The 14,204-nt window shown below is 44.7% G+C and overlaps 1 protein-coding gene across 3 annotated transcripts in view; it reads right to left on the bottom strand.

Annotated features, from left to right (window-relative positions):
- The window catches only part of LOC135264125 (roundabout homolog 2-like), a 168,346-nt gene extending 154,286 nt beyond the window's left edge, over nucleotides 1–14,060 (bottom strand). For all 3 annotated transcript variants that reach the window (XM_064352798.1, XM_064352799.1, XM_064352800.1), the window contains exons 1-6: nucleotides 11,746–14,060; nucleotides 9,985–10,062; nucleotides 9,317–9,361; nucleotides 8,341–8,473; nucleotides 7,952–8,103; nucleotides 7,272–7,336 (exon numbers count right to left, since the gene is read on the bottom strand). In XM_064352798.1, the coding sequence (XP_064208868.1) occupies nucleotides 7,272–7,336; nucleotides 7,952–8,103; nucleotides 8,341–8,473; nucleotides 9,317–9,361; nucleotides 9,985–10,062; nucleotides 11,746–11,770 (498 nt within the window). In that variant the 5' untranslated portion in view covers nucleotides 11,771–14,060. The remainder of the gene's footprint in view (nucleotides 1–7,271; nucleotides 7,337–7,951; nucleotides 8,104–8,340; nucleotides 8,474–9,316; nucleotides 9,362–9,984; nucleotides 10,063–11,745) is intronic.
- Between the last annotated feature and the right edge of the window lie 144 nt (nucleotides 14,061–14,204).

Raw genomic sequence — 14,204 nt, 5'->3', positions numbered from 1 at the left:
CCACCATCTCAAGCTCAATCCAGGTAAGACAGAGCTCATTTATATTCCGGCTCTTAACTCCCCTCTCTCTGATCTCTCTATCTCCCTAGGTAATACCATCCTCACACCATCACCCTCAACTAGAAACCTTGGCGTGGTGATGGACAACAGACTGTCCCTCACCGAGCACATTTCAGCAGTGACACGTTCATGCAGGTTCTTCCTGTATAACATCCGGAGGATCCGCCCCTTCCTCACAACTTACTCGACCCAACTCCTCGTCCAGGCAGTGGTCCTGTCCCGCCTGGACTACTGTAACTCCCTGCTTGCTGGCCTCCCAGCATCATCTATCAGACCCCTGCAACTCATCCAGAACGCAGCAGCGCGTCTGGTCTTCAACCTCCCCAGACATTCCCACGTTACCCCCCTGCTCACCACCCTCCACTGGCTCCCCGTGATGGCTCGCATCAAATTTAAAACATTAGTGCTTGCCTTCAAAGCAGCCAGGGGGTCAGCCCCTCCCTATCTACGTCAACTCATCAGACCCTACACGCCAGCTAGACCTCTCCGTTCTGCTGCCACATGTCGCCTGGTCCCTGCCCCGGCTCGCACCAGCACCCGGTCACGCCTCCTGTCTGTTCTAGCCCCACGGTGGTGGAATGACCTTCCTGTGCAAGTCAGAACAGCAGAGACCCTGGCCGTCTTCAAACGTAGACTGAAGACTCACCTCTTCAAGCTACATCTCACCTCATCACCCCCCACTACCCTCTAACATTTTCTTTTCTAAAAAAAAAAAAAAAAAAAAAAAAAAAAAAAATAGGGTGTACAATTCACACTTATACCTAAGCAAAGTTATACCTATTGTAGCTCTCTTGCAGGAATGTTGTAAAGCGCTTGTCTCTGAGTTTTGTAATGCACTTGTTGTAAGTCGCTCTGGATAAGAGCGTCTGCTAAGAACCTATAATGTAATGTAATGTAATGGGAGCCAGGAAGAGACCTGAAGCAAATAAAATAATTTAAAATACTTTAACCGTAGCGACAACCCAAAATATGCTTGAAGATTGCTGCAGACTTAGAAACATCTTAGAAATGTCTACTTAATTATTTTTGTTTACCAAATATTGGGACACTGGAGGGAGGGAGGACACAAAAATCAGTTTTTGGGGTGCTAAGGAGGCGAGAAGACAAGGTGGTAGTTCAGTAAAGGAGGATACATTTTTTTTAAATATTGGGACGCACCCCTAAAGAGCTAAATACTTTAACTGCTGTTCAGCCAGGTGTGGGGAGGGTGTGTCCTGGAGGTCACGTGACCTCAAAGGCCAAGGTCACAAACGAAAAGGGGTTGGCTAAAATCCCTCCGATCATAAGCCTCTACGTCATACAGTCCGATTCCGTCCCTATTTTCCCACGCACCACAGGCCCAGTCAGGTTAGCACCGTGACCCTGAGCAGCACACCGTGTCCAGAAAAGGTCAGCCTTCAGCAAGCTGAGCCTTTGTGGTGAACCACACGCTTACTCGTGTGGCAGAACCTTATTTTTCATTTCCTATTTTTTCCATCTCTGGAGTAGGAGGTGCACCGGGTGAACGGTTTGCAAAATTTGGGCAGCACTCCTGGAGAGATTGCAAGTCTCGCGAGTGCGTTGCTGGGGGCTGGGAGCATTGGTTCTGCTGGGCTGGTGGCGGGATAACACATTGCAGTGAGATCAAGCATTTCATTGGCCAGAGTACAAAGGCCAATGTTTAGTTTCGTTCTACGTTCAGTTCAGTCCTCGGTTTCCATTGGTGTTTCTGAACACACCTGAAGATCACAGTCACCATCAAGCTATTTCAAACTGAGAGCCCTATTCCATTTGCTGTTGACAATGAATCGGGTAAAAAATATTTATATTCATTAAAGTGAATTTTTGAACAGCCAAATGACTGTCAGCGTACTGGTGCTCTCGCAGTCCTCCTCTCTCAGCGGCCGTTTCAGCCTGTTAGCTAATGCTAGGGAAGGTTTGTGGTGGGCAGACTGAGGTCTGAACATGCTCGCGGACGCTAGTTAGCATGAGATAATATTTCCCCAGTTTAATGCGCACCAGGACATCAGTCATATCGCATATTTACTGGCAAAAACGGTGAAAATGTTGATTATGTCAGCTTATCCCATAAGTGGCCAGAGTCCGGCTGGGTGAAGCGCCCTTCGCAAATACTTGCCTGCGCTTGTTTATCGAGTTACGGCGAATCCGATGCTAATTCGATTGCGGACGCAGAGTACATCGGCAATTCAATTTCCGAAGATGCAGCCAGGAAAACAGAGAAAGAGAGAGAGACAGAGAGAGAGAGAGAGAGGACAATCTGAGGACAACCTGGTCTTCACCCCCCAGAAACGTCTCCGGTCGTGAAGAAGGGGTCCCAAACTCTATGGTCCCTGGGAGCCTCAAGGTACTGCTGCTGGTTTTTCCCTTTTCACCTGAACACCAACGACCGAAATGAGGCGAGTCACCTGTGCAATCACCTGCGTTAGCTCATCGCTTACCTGCTGAGTGTCGGTGAACAGTGACCCTCCTGGATAAGAGTTGCAGACCCTTACCATACAGTGACCAGACCATTCGGGAACAAAGGTTTGTGCATGCTAGGGGGCCAGTATATCTGTCGCACGTTAGGTTTCTATGGTTTTATTTCCCCTCTCCCAATCGCACATATCTGTCATCGCTCGGCACTGCAACCTCCACCGTCAATTCAGGACAGCAGACAGGCAGGAATTCTCCTCCCATGCTGGAGAAGGCAATGCTGGGCCGGGGTGGGGGTGAGGGGGGTCTACCCCGACCCAGGGGTCAGCAGGGGTCATTACATTACTGCCATTTAATAATGTAACTGTAAGCGTCAGCAAATACCATTACCATTTTTTTTTTTTTTTTAACTGAAGCAATTCAGGTTAACGTAGTACAACAGCAGTGCCCTACGTGCACCTAGCTGTGGCCTTTGGGTTGCACACCCAGCTCCCTATCCATCATTGTACATTGCCGCCCAGTCATTAGTGAGCGCTGACATGCTGTAATTCCAGCCTATCTGTAAACTAATGGTTGGGCTGCAGGTCACTGCCGGCACTGGTGTGGTCTGGGATTCAGTACCAGACTGTGGGGCCCCATCCGTGCACTAAGCACAGTGCTTTAACAGTATGAGCCACCCAACAGCACTGGCTTCTAGAATCACCCTGCAGAAAAAAAACAAGTGAATCACTACAATGCTGCTTTTATCCGTGCAGTTCCCATTTGGCTAGCCCTGCGGCACAGGAGATCTCTAATCAAATCACACTACATTAAAACGAATGTTTCCTGGGCCAGATGATTGAAGCTCGGATGGATTTACCGGATTATAATCAATGAGGGACTTACTGCACTTGTCATGGCTGTTAGTTCTCCGTGCGTTCAGTCATTCCGTAATTACCTGGAATGCAGTGTTTTCCCATCAAGATTACATACACGCAGTGAATCAAAAACGTCAATCAAAAAGCTGCCCACAAATATTTAAATTCATAAAATAACAATTCTCTCATACATCCGTGTCGTCCGTGCCGTTTCAGAATTGACTGGACCCGCAGTATCTGCGTTCACAGCTGTGTTTGTACTCATACAGACCAGCAAATTACATTCCAGCGGACAAAGGCGAGGCCGGGAGTGTTTTTTCTCCTTCTCTCCCCCTGTAACTGTGCATTATCAGTACATTTACACAGCCAGTGAAAAATGTGTACCTGTCACATGGTGACGAACGGGCCCGCATTAGCATTGCAAACGCCTCACTTTATGCCCGGGCATTGTAAGGGCCGTGCAGGGGGATCCTGGCGCGGATTCCATCAGCCTAATTAACATCGGGCGCGCGCGCGCCGCAGGACACCGCGCGCGCTCTCCTTGAAGCTGCGCGGAGGAACAGCGCCGGTATGTCATGGTCGTTTCATTTAATGGCTAAACACGCCACTCGAATTCCGAGGGAGGAAAACAACACGTTGACATTTAAGGACAAAGGCACCTCGAACGGTCCGGTCTGAGTGTGATACCTTCAAAATATTCTATTTTGTCATGCCATTTCTTTGGCGCTTTGCAACAGAAAACAATTTACCGGGAGATTGCTTTTTTGACAGGAAGGCCGTCAACAATGTCGACGCACACTTTTCCTCGAGCCGCACAAGCCAGGCCACGTTCCCGAGGCCATTCGTTCGAAAATGGTGAACGTGAGCTCACCTTCGAAACGTGTCACCGAGGAGAAAGTGGGAGAGTGGCTCCCTAACGGAAAATGCAGGTAAACATGAAACAGGGAAGGTGCGCACGCGCGTAAATGGTGTATAACTGGAGTTACCGAGGTTGACCAATTGGGGCGTATTAATAGGTTAAAACAAACGGGGTAAGTTTCCGTTTTAGCCGTGAGAATTTTAAAAAGCTGGTGGGAAGGCTTACTTAACAAGTAAAATTTGTGCGGAGTTAATTGAAGGGGGAGGGGGGGGTGGCGGGTTGAAGAACGTTTGAGGAGGCAAAAATAACAGGCATCAGGCAACGCATGGATTTTCTTGTTTATTCTTCACTGAGTGGGTTTGCATAAAGCAAACAGCAGGGATTGGGTGTGGGATGGGTACACGCTGGTGGCGTGCACAGGCCTTCTCTTTAAAACATTAATTATGTAGGCCTATGTAGCAAATTCGTTTGGGTCCCATATTCCCTCCGAAAGTAGGCACGTGCATACAAATATAAACGTTTTTAGCATCAAAAAGTGCTTAGTTTGCTGGTCAAAATTATGAAAAAATACAAGTGGTAAACAGGTAGGGACCCAAGGTACTCTTGATGGTAGAGTTTAAAACGCCTTTATTGAAACATGGCAAGAAAAATTAAAACGTGCTGAACCAACGCCTCTTGCACGGCATGTGGGGCACAGTGTTATGTAGGCTATTCACTACCATAAAGTATCGTTCACATTCGCAAATAGACTAGTGGAATGATTGGATTGAAATGGGTGCGACAAGCGAGAGAGAGGCAGAAAATAGTAGAACGTTTCTATATTAATGATTAGTCACTCGACGTGTGGTACATGGCGACAAGGAAACTACAAGGAATGGTGAGTATGACATAATCACAAAAAAGAAAACCAGACAAATCTGTATATATTAATCCCCGGAGAAGGGGAACTCCTAAAGCGTCAGTGCTCCGACATTACGTGGAATGCTGTAACGAAAGGTCGCAGTTATTCCCGGGTAGGCTGCCGTGACCTTGACAGTACTGTAACAATTAGCTTCCGTATATATCACTGTATAAATGGATACGAATGAAGAATGTATGTAAAAAATCTTAAGTCGTGAGAAGCGTCTGCAATCTGTATGTATTTATTGTATGTCAGTGTCAACATAGGATGTGCTAGCTAAAAATATGATGTTATGTCACCGAAAAGCTGCGATGCCAATAGATGATCTACTGGTAAAGTCAACTCTTATTTGGCTTTGGTCTCTCAGATCTGAATGTGGAACAAACTGACTCAGTTTCCTCTGGAGCCCGAGTTTAGCGCATTATGGTGTAGACGTAGCCTACATCCTCCGGTTAACTGGCCAACGAGCAGTTTTTCGCACTGACGTGTGAAGCCGTCCGCAATGCACGAATTGCCTACTCAACGAGTTCACTTCCTCCCCGCTTTATCAACCAACACCCGCCGCAAAACATCGTTCCTATTTTGACAGTTATTTAACAGTTACTAGTTTAAACAGACACTTGACCGCAGGGGGGAAGGAAACAGTAGCGCTGCAAAGAATGTAATGTACATTTTAACGTGCGCATAAATCGTATTCATAGGCTATTTCCGCGCACCCTACTCATATTCTTCGTTTACACATGAATGCTTCATTGTCGGCGACTGGGGGGGAATAGAATTTTGGAAAGACATGCTTTCATTGAGAAGCGTTGTCAACTAAATTTCACGATTTTGGAAGTAATGATGATTTTATTGAATTTACAAAATTCGGACGAATTTTTGATATAAAAATCAAAATAGTGCGTAAAATCGGTTCAATATTTAAAATAAAGCTTCAGTAGCCGCAAGCAAATTCGAAGTGCGGTTCATTTGATGTTTCTGACATTTTACAACGCAAATAATTAATTTCAAATTTTCAACGCGGTTACTGGGGTTTTGAAAAATGTCCGCCTATTTTCAACTGTCATAAAGAAATACTTATGCTTCAAAAACAATATACGTTATACGTGGGATGCAAGGTTTTAAATGCAAGGTTTTAAATAAAAGGCATACCCGTTCCAACATGAATAAATCATAGGGTCCTATTTGATTACCACTCCGTGAACACACGGGAATACATTAGAACACCATAAGAAGCAATCAGGTTTGTATTTTATTTTATTATCTTTTATTCTGCAGTGATCACATTACCTTGTGGCACTGAATGAAGCCAGATAGGTTACCTCATAACCACGTCCATAAAATAATTTTTTAAAAAGAACAGACTTGTAACTAATTGAACAAAGAAGTAAAACATAATAGTTTTGTATTTTACAGGTTCTCCAAAAAGATTCCCTGCCACTGTCATGTGACAGTTAAAGAAGCTATAGTTCTAGGAAGTATGGTAATCTCTGGAATCTCACAAAACATATGCTTTTAATGCATGCATAGGCAGCATATAGTTCTTCCGTTTTTTTTAATTTTTTTTTTAGATAAGCTCAGTACTCCAATTAAACTTCATCACTGCTACTACTACAGCTACTGCTATTACTACAGAACAAGTAACAAATAAGGCAACAACGCCCAAAATACAATAAATAATAACTTTTTATAAGCATAGAAAATACAATTTGCATGTGCTACATTGTTTTTCGTGGTTGTAAGAGACCGAAATAACCACCTGCTTATTGTAAATTTAAGTGCTACTTCAGTGAACAACTTAAAGGTCTTTCTGAGAGAGGTGTTTAATATGGAATATTCAAACATAGGTTACAAAAAAAAAGAGGGTTTGGAAATAAAAAATTCTAAATAATTCAGCAAAGATTAGATGAACTCTTCTTCAGAGATGACCTTGGTTTCCTGCTCTTGGAGGGTTTCTAAAAATTTAGGAGGGGAGGGGGAGGGGGATGGAGAGATAGTTTACCGATTATAATGAATATTGTCTGCGTGTGTGTGTTTATTTATTCTTATATGCAGTAGAGCAATATTAAAGTACAAACTTCAGAAGATTAAATAGGTGTACACAAGCCACATGTTTGAAGGGCGTCGTTATGCAAGTAACACATTGAGTCCGTTTCCATGGCGGCAGGGTTTAATCTCTTACTGTTATCTTCCTCGGTCTCCTTCTCCCGGTCCCTTTCCCCGCCGACCTCTCATTTCTGTGTTCCTCTGAAACGGAAAAATAACCAGTTAACATTGGTGGAGCACGGCGTCCAATTACACCCCATATACAGTCCGGTGGAAGGGAACTACAATCCCCAGAATCCCCTTGTGGACCAGTACTCGTGGACGCGGAGTCATGAATGGAGATCAAGGTCTAGACTAGGGTCCTGGAGAGACAGAGTTCCGCTGCTCCTGTTTTTACCTTAAAATCAGTGACCAGTTCAAACCCAAAGGGACAAAGTGACAAAGTGGTTGTCTATGCAATCAGCTACTTTAACTGGTCCATTAAGTTCTGAGTAACAAGAAGAACCAGCAGACCCTGCAGCTCTCCAGGGTCCGATTGTTGCACATCACTTCTACCTTCGCTAACCCTTCTGCCCTGCTAGCAAACTATCTGAGCCTTCTTTAACGACTGCCTTACTCATTTACACAGACCTTGCCTTGAGGACTGAAACACATCTTGCTACCGCCAAAGCGTCATAGCGTAACAAAGGAATCTGAATTTATACTGAAATGAGGCATATATATATATAATTGGGGGGGAAGGTTTATTCTTTTGAGTGCAAAGCTCAGGCCTGTTCACACAGAAGCATCTATTCGGGTTCTGGTGTCTTTACGCACCAGCGTTCCCTCTGGGAATTCGGAAGGTGAACCGGTCGATCCCCGTGGGGCTGTTCACCACGCAGGTGTAGTTGGATCGGTAATCCTCTGCGGAGACCTCCTGGAATATCAGGTCCCTCTGGATGAGAGCCTGACCATTCACCTCCACGGCTCTGAAACAAGGAGCAAAGGGACGGACGCGTTTCAGACAGGCAATCCGACCTGGAAAAGGCCAAAGCCTCCACACGTACCGAACACACCTAGCTGCACGGATGCAAAAGCGGAAACGACACTCGATGAAATAGTCGAATGAAAACTCCCGCGTAACTAAATTAACTTCCTAAAAGTTAGCATTGCAGTGAGTGGCCTCTGCACCCCCGTTCCTCGCCATTTTGTGCCTTGGGACCTACTTCTCTTCTGATTCTTGGACACGCCCCTCCGGGAAGGCCTTCTCGATGAAGGCCCTGTTGACCAGCCAATAGATGAGCGTGAAGTCATCAGGAAACCCTGGGTCGGCCTGGCAGGAAATGACCCCTCCATCCCCTGTGAAACACGTGACATCACTTCCTGTTAGAGCGCAGGGGTAGTTATGAAAGATTTGAGACTATTGTGAAGTCACCGTAGAACAAAACTGAGGGGAAGTTCACCAATCGGAACGCAAGTTGGAAACATCCAATGGAACACCAGCAGCTGTCATAGGTGGATACCTTCTGGCCACGCCCAGATAATTCCCACAGGGGTTTTCAAATATATTGCTAGAAAGTATCCACCAATCATGGGCAGTGTAGTTCAGTTGGTTGCTAACCAACGTACGTATTGGTACATTATTGGTGGAGCTCATTGGTCCCTGTCTCATTGGTCCATTGTCTGAGTGAGGTGACTTCAGTGCCATCGTTTCCCTATTTTAGCCTCCCTGTTGGAGGGCAGGGAAGAGTGCAGGAGAGTGCTTTCTTGGTCTGGCTCGGAGCCCTAGAACGCATCAGCGCCTCCGTTTCCCATGATGCAAGCTGTCAATCAGGAGACGGACGAGAGCGATCCCGGCGGTGTGGGAAGCGCGCTGTCCACTGCGTGTTATCCAGGGACAGTGGGTCGAAAAAGTGCCTTTTTCACAGGGAGACACTGCCGCCATTGTCACCCACTAGCTACAGCTCGCCTGGATGTTTACTCTCTCAGGTCCATTTTAACTTAAGGTTCTGTAAAAGTTTTTTTTTTTTTTTTTTTTTAAATAATGTGTGGTGCAGGGGGATGAATTTCCCAGTGAGGATCAAATTCAGTCTTCCTCTATTACATTCAGTTCTGCTCCAGTCAAAAGGTGAATTTCATGTGTGGGACCCAAGTTCACAATGTTTGAAAAAATTGATGACGCGCCGTACCAGCGATACCTACCTCTCCAGACAAACTTTTTCGGAATAATTCTTGGAGGTTGGTCCTCTGAAAATCAAAGCAAAAAAATAAATCAATTTGAGGATGGTTTCAAACGGCTGAGGGTGGCATTTTATACAAAATGAATTGTATATATATATATTTTTTATTTTATTTTTTTACAACAAAAAGCTATTCTGAAAATATTTTCAGCTTATATTTACAGAGATATTTTAGAAATTCAAAAATATTACTTTAAATGTACAATGCATTGAAATAAAAAATAGTAATGTACAAATATGTTTGTAATATATTACACATATATTTGTACAAATGATTACCACTCTGGTCTCATCAGTAATATAACCAAGAGAATGTGTTATTAAACAAAGACATACTGGAAGCTGGGAAGCATATTTAGAGAATCTCCATACATTCAAATCGAGTGTATTACCATGCATTTTGTCAATATATGGCAATATATTTATCTATATATCTATATTTTGTAGCAAGGATTTGCCAGGCTGGAAAACACTGCACTTTAATAATCACATTGCATGTGAGAGTACATGTGGGGGAGGGGGGGTAGAGAGAGGGAAGGAGGGAATGATGGAAAGAAAAAGAGGAGAGAGAGAGAAAGCGAGAAAGAACAACAGAAGGAGAAAGACATCGGAATGCTGAAGCAGACACACCTGGAAAAGCCCCAGTCGGCAGGTAACAGAGGAAGACTACAAGAACCAGGACTAGAAGTCTGGAAGGAGACTGGGAGCCTGAGGAGAAACAAGCCCACCCCACAGGCCAACAACGGATCAGCACACGTCCCTAAGCCATTACATTACATTACAGAAGCATTAGCAACACGTCCCTAAGCCATTACATTACATTCAGACATTTAGCAGAAGCGCTAGCCACACGTCCCTAAGCCATTACATTACATTACATTACATTACAGAAGCATTAGCAACACGTCCCTAAGCCCATTACATTACATTACATTACATTACAGAAGCATTAGCAACACGTCCCTAAGCCATTACATTACATTCAGACATTTAGCAGAAGCGCTAGCCACACGTCCCTAAGCCCATTACATTACATTACAGAAGCGCTAGCAACATATCCCTGTACCAATTACATTTAACAGAAGCGCTAGCAACGTATCACTGTACCAATTACATTACATTTAGCAGAAGCGCTAGCAACATATCAATGTACCAATTACATTACATTTAGCAGAAGCGCTAGCAACATATCAATGTACCAATTACATTTAGCAGAAGCGCTAGCAACATATCAATGTACCAATTACATTTAGCAGAAGCGCTAGCAACATATCAATGTACCAATTACATTACATTTAACAGAAGCGCTAGCAACATATCAATGTACCAATTACATTACATTTAACAGAAGCGCTAGCAACGTATCACTGTACCAATTACATTACATTTAGCACAAGCGCTAGCAACATATCACTGTACCAATTACATTTAGCAGATGCTCTTAACCAGAGCCACAGACAAAGGTCTTTGTGAAGATTTAGGCGAATAGGGGTCATACAGAGTAATCAGTCGCTAGTGTAGTAGCCAGTATGTAAGCCCACAATGCCTTAAGGGGTTAGTTTTAGGATACAGTGGTAGACAGGCAGGGGTCCAGTTCAGGCAACAAGACACTCGAGCATTTCAATGGGTTTGTGTGTCAGCGGTGTGTGGGTTTTTTAGAATGATGTACATCCCATTATGAGAGTGCATTTCATTAGGTACTACAATATTACTCAAAAATTGTGAATTGTATAGTGTGTATATCTGCTATTTCAAGAAACATGCTGAATGAAAAAAGGAGATATTATTTCCTTACTACTGTATTCTGGTGCAATCAATTTGTTGATGTTTCTACCAGACCCCTGTCAAATATGTATTTTAAAATACTTATATTGTACAGCCTTTGAAAAGGTCTATTTTAGAACAACCGGATGCATTGTCCTTTTCTTAATATAGCATTTTAGAAACAATATTTACTTTGGGAAAGTATTACCAGTGTTAAAATAGAAACACTTTAAGCATTGCGAAGCATCGGCAAACGCTTACAAATTCTGACCCAGGACTGGCTCCTACAAATCAGTTCAACAAATGCACTTGCCAAGTATTACATTTGAGCACGCAAACTAATTTTCCACACCATTCAGGGAAAATAATGACCCGTAGTCAGTTATAATTCACACTGAATATACTTCTAATGCAATCCAATTAATTGAAGAGAAATTAAGCACATACAATTCATAAATGCGATGTACAGTGTGAATAATGTAATGTCTGAGACTAGAAATATTTCTTTTTTTAAAACAATTTTCTACAGAAACATGTACTGCAATATACCGGGGATACAGGGGTGAAACTGATTTTCAGGACGCTGCGTGTCCGGATGGCGGTGCAGTGGCGAGAGGGAAGCCTTACCTGTACAGGTGTGCGTCAGAGCCATGGCTGTCCTGGTCAAGTCAGGCGTAGGAAGAGTGGCTGTGAACTCTGGCTTTGTGCTGCTCTACTGTATGCTTCCCTTATATACACACACTTCCTCCATGTCATGCCGCACACACACACACACCACTTCCTCAGTGACGGCGTACAAACACACACACACACACACGTGCAAACGCGCGCGCACGCACACACACACACACAGTTTCTATTATTTAATAGTTCCACTGCTTGCCTATGTCATATATAAATATAACCCAGCCCCTCCAAGCGTTATCAGTTGTGACTTCAGGTGACCTTTGAACAGCACAAACTGTTCACCAGAGATCGATAAAACCAACACTGAATGTTTTATTTGAAATGTTCACTAGGTATCCAAGGCCCCCCTGCCGATCAACCAGGTATGCTAATGCGTAACAATTTTATAGCGCCCTACAGTTCTACCCACAATGCCGTTTCGAGGTCTGCAGGTGATATACATTAAAATTGTGGGAAATATAGAGAACCACCTACATTTTACATGTTCTTCTGGAAATACATGTCTACACGAGGTCATTCAGAGCATTCTACGCCCGTACAGAAACAATGCCATCTTCTCTGTGATCGTGACCACTGGACAAAATTGAAATTTCAAAATTCAAGCCAAAAGTAGTCAACAGACCACTCTACCATAATAATGAGCTAAAACAAGCCACACACCCCCCCCCCCCCCCATTTCACAAGTAACCTTACAAATTACCTCCGAGATCATGCTCCATGTAACCCTTTAAGCTGTAAGATCACAAACGTGATTAGAATGATCCGAACTGAACATTCTAATGCTGATGTCACAACACTGGTCACAGTGAGACCGGTGTTCCAGGGTTTTTCCGTCTAGAAGCACGGTGTTTTTTTAAATTTTTTTTTACAGAAAACAGAACCGTGCAGAGACACATGGTACGTGTGAGGTCAGAGGAACCCTTCTGAAGAACCGGCTACACCAGCATCACACTGATACGCACCATTCACTCATGTGGTAACAGTCATCGGTCATTGTTACGAAATACTAAGCGCGTAACAATGAGGTCGCCGGCCTTCACAGGGATACTATTTATAGCCTACGTGACGGCGACCTGCATGTGCAGCGGCAGCTGAAATGAACATTGCGATTATAAAAGCACAGTGTTGGACGACTTTAATAACGTAGTCTGTGATGTCTAAAGGGGTTGCTGCTTGGTCCAGGATCGCCTCCCGTTTTGGCACTTTGGTTCCCTTTAGCTTCCGTCGCCATTTTCCGGCAATTTCTTGACGCGTTCTCCCCCCTCCCCCCGTCCGCACACTAAAATGGCGGCTCAGCGGGAAACCCATCCTCACTTAGCGGCGAAAAAACAAAACTTGTGAACGTAAAAACGCACTCAGTCTGGGTGTTATTCATCTTTCAACAGTTACAGGTGGGGTCAACTTTACACATTCATGAAGAGCTACAACACAGAAGGGGGGGGGCAGTTCTGGGGGGTGGGGGAGGGGTTTTGTGTGTGACCCCGTTTCAAAGGATGAGTGGCACTCCCGTGAACTGGGGTCCAGTGGAGGAGAGGCTGGCCCAAGCGAGATTTGGCGGAAACTTCCGGCGATGGCGGCTGGGACCGGCAGTGACCTGATGGAGCAGAGGACTGGAGCATCCCACCGTCCGAGAGAGAGGGGGAGAGAGGGAGGAGAGAGGGAGGAGGACTGGAGCATCCCACCGTCAGAGAGAGAGAGGGGGAGAGAGGGAGGAGAGGAGGAGAAAGAGAGGAGGAGAGGGGGAGAGGAGGAGAAAGAGAGGGAGAGAGAAGGGGGAGGAGACCGTGAGAGGAGGAGAGAGAGAAGAGGAGGGGGAGAGTGGAAGAGAGAGGGAAAACCAGAAAAGTGGCAAAATAAAGTGAGAGGAGAAAGACAGGGAGATGGAGGAAGAGAGAGGGAGATGGAGGGAGAGAGAGGGAGGGAGAGGCTGTGCAGACAGGAAGGTGGAAGGACACGCCCAAAACACAGATTGTCACACAGAACTAAACAGAAACACCTGTGAGGTCCGAGTCGCCGTGACGACGGCACTCCCGCATCCTGCACAGGTGGAAACACGTCTGGGAGGGGGGCAGAAAACCTCAGACCCGTCACAGGAGGAAGGGAATCCGTTCGCTCAGTCAAATTCAGTCATAACCAACGAGTACCTTTTGATAAGCGCCACCCCTTTCCTTATCCCCAACCCCCCCAAAAAACAAAAATCAAAAAAGTAATCCAAGATTGCTGGTAAAACTTTGATTATTTTCAAAAAACTGATTAGTATGTACCTGTATACATAAGTATATACATATACATATATAGACACACAAATATATATATATATGTACATATATATTCTAGTCCATCACACGGGTTTTTTAGCAGTCTGTACCCAGAAAGCTCTCCGGCCCCTGGGGGTGGTT

The sequence above is a fragment of the Anguilla rostrata genome, chromosome 9 (assembly GCF_018555375.3).
Source record: "Anguilla rostrata isolate EN2019 chromosome 9, ASM1855537v3, whole genome shotgun sequence".
Classification (NCBI taxonomy): Eukaryota; Metazoa; Chordata; class Actinopteri; order Anguilliformes; family Anguillidae; genus Anguilla; species Anguilla rostrata.
Note: the sequence above shows the minus strand (reverse complement) of the source record. Positions and strands in the feature narration are given on the sequence as shown.